At 34.3% G+C, this 5,360-nt stretch overlaps 1 protein-coding gene across 3 annotated transcripts; it reads left to right on the plus strand.

Annotated features, from left to right (window-relative positions):
• Nucleotides 1–954: 954 nt before the first annotated feature.
• LOC106777189 (mediator of RNA polymerase II transcription subunit 18) lies at nt 955–4,943 on the plus strand. 3 transcript variants are annotated; one of them, XM_014664732.2, is made up of 7 exons: nt 955–1,143; nt 1,239–1,324; nt 1,427–1,477; nt 2,543–2,642; nt 3,819–3,876; nt 3,972–4,328; nt 4,588–4,943. In XM_014664732.2, exons 3-7 carry the CDS (start codon nt 1,442–1,444, stop codon nt 4,688–4,690), a joined length of 654 nt encoding a protein of 217 aa, XP_014520218.1. In that variant the 5' UTR covers nt 955–1,143; nt 1,239–1,324; nt 1,427–1,441; the 3' UTR covers nt 4,691–4,943. The 3 variants fall into 3 exon arrangements, with proteins under 3 accessions (XP_014520218.1, XP_014520216.1, XP_014520217.1); XM_014664730.2 differs by having other exon boundaries at nt 1,283–1,324; XM_014664731.2 differs by lacking the exon at nt 1,239–1,324.
• Nucleotides 4,944–5,360: the final 417 nt, after the last annotated feature.

Consider the following 5,360-nt stretch of genomic DNA (forward strand, 5'->3'; position numbering starts at 1 on the left):
ATTACCCACGGCCTAGTGGCCTTCGGTATTACCCACGGTCTGTGGCCTTCGGTATTATCGAGGGCTTTTAGGCCCTCGGTAATACCGAGGGCCAAAAGGCCGTCGGTAAAGTTTCCGACAAGCAAATTACCGACGACTTTGGAGTCGTCGACAGGCCGTCGATAAGGTGGGTTTACCGACGGCTTTTGGTGCGTACCGAAGGCTTTTGTCCGTCGGTAAATCCCTTCTTTTTTGTAGTAACCAACACGCTGCAAGATCACGAAGAAGAGATGAAGATTTCTTTACCGTTGCAACTTTCCTTCCACCACGCCAAAGATTCTCACACCAACAATTCTCAGAATGAAAAAAAGAGACCACAAAAAGAATTCGAAAAACCAACAATGAAACAGAAACTAAAGAGAGCAGAACGTGAGAAAAAAAAAAGGTTTTAAAATAGGTTTTTTACCATAGGAGATTAGAATTAAAATTATTTTATAAATTAAATTTTACATAAGGGTATAATAGAAATATAAATAAAAAATAAAAATATAAATTAAAAAAACAAAAGATAAAAGTGAGATGGGGAGGTGAAGATCCAAGAAGGTGGAGTTGCAGGTGCAGGGATCAACGCCCCAATCCTTTTTAGATGATGACACATTTTTCTCAATGATCCTTTTAATATCCGAGTTTGACATTTTAACTTGATTATTGATGTATAAGGAGAGACAATCTTTTACCTCACTTCATAATATTTTAAAATTTTTAACCAATAAGCATTGTAAAAATAAGATCTCCTTGTAAAGACCCTAATCACACCAAACCAAGAGAAAATTTATCTTTCTAAAACTAATTTAGTTTTAAAATTTTGAGAAACAGAAATTGAATTTGTCTGAGGAAAAACAACATAAAAAATGTTGAATTTAAGAAAAGGACATCCTACGACGTCGTATCATAGTGCTGAAGAAATTCATAAACTCGCGGTGCTCGAGGAGTGAAATGTTTCATGGTTTCTTTCCTTCGCTTTCTTCTGATTTTCCCCTTTTACTTGTAAAAGCAGAGATTGCTATTTTTGAAGATTGAAGAACCTCGATCAGTGTTTTGAGAATTGACAACACCTAAGAGGACCAAGATTTTCTTAGTTTTCATCTCAGTAGAAACTAACAGGTCAATTAACTTCTTATTCCCCATTTGTTTCTTTATGTGCATCACAGAATATGAATGCTTCTAGTTTTCAAAGTTTTTATGATTTGAGTTTTTAGGTTTTCGCTGCTTTCCTTTCATTCTTCACTCTTCGTTATTACAGTGTTCCAGTAAAACTAAAATCAAAATTACAAAATAGATACATGTAAGTGCACAAAACATTTCTCTGTGATCTTTTGCTTCACGGTATGCACAAAACGTAAGATCTCACGTTTTGAAACGCAATATCTTTTGTGTAATAATGCAGGTGAGCTTAGCGAATATGGAATGTGTGGTTCAGGGAATTATAGAGACACAGGTCAGTTTATGTTTTATTTGAATTGTTAATTGGAACTGGCTTTTTTTTTTTTTTTGAAGTATGGGGAAGTATTGTTGAATTAAAATTTATCTGGTTTAGCCATGGTCTCTTGATGTGGGTTGATCATCTAAAAATTGATGTCTCTATAAAGGGTTAATCATTTAAAAATTGAAACTTCTTTTAAGCTGTCATCTTTTTGAGAATTTGATGTATAGAATCAATTGTTCAAATTGTCTGAATATATCATAGTGAGATGCAATGAATGACCTGTTCAAGCTCTATAGAATCAGTTTTCAATCACATAATAAAAAGATTATCTTTCAACATTTGCTTGCAATGAGAAAAGGTGTTTGATTATTTCATCAGTATTCAAATATCACTCTAATAATTGAACACAATAAGCTTATTATATGAGAATATGACCATTGTTCTCACAAAGTTTTCAAATATTAAAATTCCAAACTGATCATTTTCACTTCTACTAAAATGTTCAAAAAAATTCTGATATCTGTTTACAATAATATGTTGACACTGAGTATTCTCATTGTACGCACAAATCTATATTTTCCTGTGAATCTATATTTTCTAAAATAAGTTGATCCCCTTGGTTTGAAGAATCTATTGTTGCTATAGACAGTAACAAACTATTTTCTAATAGCTTGGGTATGCATGATGGTTTATTGTCCTACTTTATTATAATTATTTATTTGAATCTACACTTGAAAGACAGGTCTCATGGAAACCATTCTAACTGTATGTGTTTTTGTTTCTTAATTGGAAGAAATAATCACTCGTATTTGTCACAGACAACTTGGGAAAAACAAGTGATTATTTGTCAAACATGAACCTACTTTTGCACTCATTATTTGATGAAAGGCAATAGAATCACAATATTTCTTGAACAGAAATAACAATGTAAACATTCTTTCTGTTCTCTATCCATAATTATTCTTTTAGATAATCAAGATATGTTCTGTTAGTATTAGATTTTTCCAGAAGGAAACTTTCATGTTGAAAGACTGTCTATGACAACCTTGGCTTTTAATATTTTATTATTCTTCACAGCATGTTGAGGCTTTGGAGATTCTTCTTCAAGGACTATGTGGTGTTCAGAGAGAACGATTGAGGATTCATGAAATATGTCTCAAGAGTGGTCCACATCTGGGTGAGTGTTTTATTCAATAATTTGATATTTTTTGGCCAACATTTTCATTTTTTATTGTTATGAAAGTACATTTATTACAAAGAGGGAAAGAATATCCTGGGAAAACTAGCACGAAATAACTTGCAACAGAAGGCAGGGATATGTATGTCCTTACAAGAAAACCTTCAATTGCTATATGTCTAAGAAGCAAGCCCCTGAGCAGTTAAAAGTGCATATGAGATGAATTGTACTGAGAAGGAAGAGAAAAAGAAGGAAAGCCCTTTGGAAGCTGAGAGTGCCTATGAGATGAACAGTTCTGAGAATAGAGAGAATTCTATTTCGTAACAGCAACATAAAAGCACCATCCTTCACCCAGCTCCACCAAAAGAGAAAAAAAGGCACTTCTGCCCAGAACCTTACCCAATTTACTCCCTCCTAAGTCTTCTCCAAATGCAATTTTGGAAAATTACTTCAAATTATGAAGAAATACCTAGAATACTTTGGAAGTCTGCAATGAATAATCCAGAATACCATATATAATTAGCTTCTGGCCATTGTAAAATGGAACGACTTAATATTTTTTAGTGCTGTCTACAACCACATAATGTGTAATCTCTATTAAATGTTTGTTTCAGTATATGCAGTGATAATTTCATTTAGAGTGCTTTCAATTTGCTAACTAATGAAGAACTATACAAATTTTCAAAGATATTTTAAAAGAAGGCCTCAATTTGGCTAAACCTCATGAAGGACAACAATCATCAAACCCAATCAATCTTGTACCAAGCACGGACTCTTACTCCGTGTCTGGAACTGCTTATGTTGTTGTATTGGCCACTAAATAGCAGACAGAGCAGAACACTTGGATTTGACTTTACTTTAACTGAGTTGTTTCCCATGAACTGTTTTTTAGTGTGCATCAAGTGCACCCTTAAGCATTTGCACTGGACTACCATCTAAATGGCATGCTTCTTGCTCCTTTTTTGATCCATGATGCTCTTTTGTACTGGCTTCAGTTTTAGATTTCATGGTGTTGTTTTACTCTGTTCTTATCCAAGATGAGGTTTTCTCTGTATTGTATCTTCATGAATAGAGATGAAGTATTTTCAACTTTTTATATAATGCCCTCAATGTTTTTAAGTGTAGCATATTTTGATCTTTTTCCATTAATCATGATTTTATGGGCTTTATTTTTAGGCAGTGTAACCTCAGAAGTTCGACTCCTGTGTGACCTAGAGCAAGCTGAACCTTCGTGGTAAACCATATATCTTTACTTTCAAAACTTTGTTAGATTTTATTTTTCATAATCAAGTACCTATTTAATATGTGATTTATTGATGACTTGTTCAGGACTGTTAGACATGTAGGTGGTGCAATGAGGGGTGCAGGTGCAGAGCAAATTTCTGTTCTGGTTAGGTCAATGGTGGAAAGCAAAACAAGCAAAAATGTTCTTCGTTTGTTTTATACACTGGGTTACAAATTAGATCATGAGCTTCTGAGGGTGGGATTTTCCTTCAATTTCTACCGGGGTGCACAAATCACTGTAACAGTTTCATCAATCAATAAAATGCTGAAGTTGCATGCAACCGACGAGGCGGTGCCAGTAACACCTGGTATACAAATGGTCGAAGTAACAGCACCTGCAGTTGCTGAAACCTACACTGAAGTTGCTGCTGCTGTGTCATCCTTCTGTGAATACCTTGCACCGTAAGAATCTCTTTTCTCAATTGCACAATTTTCTATACCAATTGCAAATGTTTTACACACCAAGAGGCTGGAGCTGCTACTAGTAACTAGCAGACTTACTGCATTGTTAATTTTAGTAACTTTTCATGCTTGGTTGATATTTTTCGGTCCTGATTGTCTAAGGTTTGCCTTTTTAAGGGGGAGCGGGTGTCTCTTTGGTGTCTCTTTGCAGCTTCACATAGATCATTGATATATGTAACTCTTTGGTGTGAATTTGCAGGCTTCTCCACCTGTCCAAACCAGGCATTTCAACCGGTGTTGTACCTACTGCTGCTGCAGCTGCTGCATCTCTAATGTCGGATGGCGGGGGCACAACATTATAGCGAGACTGTACTGTTACTTTAACAAACACAATTTATGTACATCACTTGCTTAATTGCTTCAAAGACACGTCAACGGAAAATTTTCACTTCAGATGAACATGTCAAGTTTTAACATTGGAGTATGCCGTGTATTTATGAATTGCTTCGTGATCATATAGAACTGTAATGTAATTGTTCAAAGCTTTCGGGAGTAGGATTTATTCAGAACAGAAGAAAAGAATCAGATGCGTGGCTAAATGCTTAATATGCTAAATTTTCAAATGTCCATGCTTCATGACTGTCACTTTTTTACGACATTAGAACTAATTAGTTTCAACATTTCTGTTCGTGAAATATGACCTTGTTTTTGTATCTATGCCCTAGCTTTCTTTTCTAAACTCTGATCTCTGTAATTCAAAATGAACTGAACATTACAAAGACAAATACAAAATCACAAGGACTAAAATGAAGTAACAGAGACTGAAAAATGAAAAAGTTTATGGGTATATAAAAAATTTATAAGAATAAAAAACAAAAATATAACTATTTTAATAACAAAATTATATCTTGAAAATTTTGAATTTAGATAGGGCTGGACATAAATCGCAACCTTGATTCGAATGTTATTGGATGGGTTAATGTATGTTGGGTTTAAATTTCAGGTTATAAAGGTTATCCCGATATAATTCTT

Source organism: Vigna radiata, chromosome 11 (assembly GCF_000741045.1).
Source record: "Vigna radiata var. radiata cultivar VC1973A chromosome 11, Vradiata_ver6, whole genome shotgun sequence".
NCBI classification, from domain to species: domain Eukaryota; kingdom Viridiplantae; phylum Streptophyta; class Magnoliopsida; order Fabales; family Fabaceae; genus Vigna; species Vigna radiata.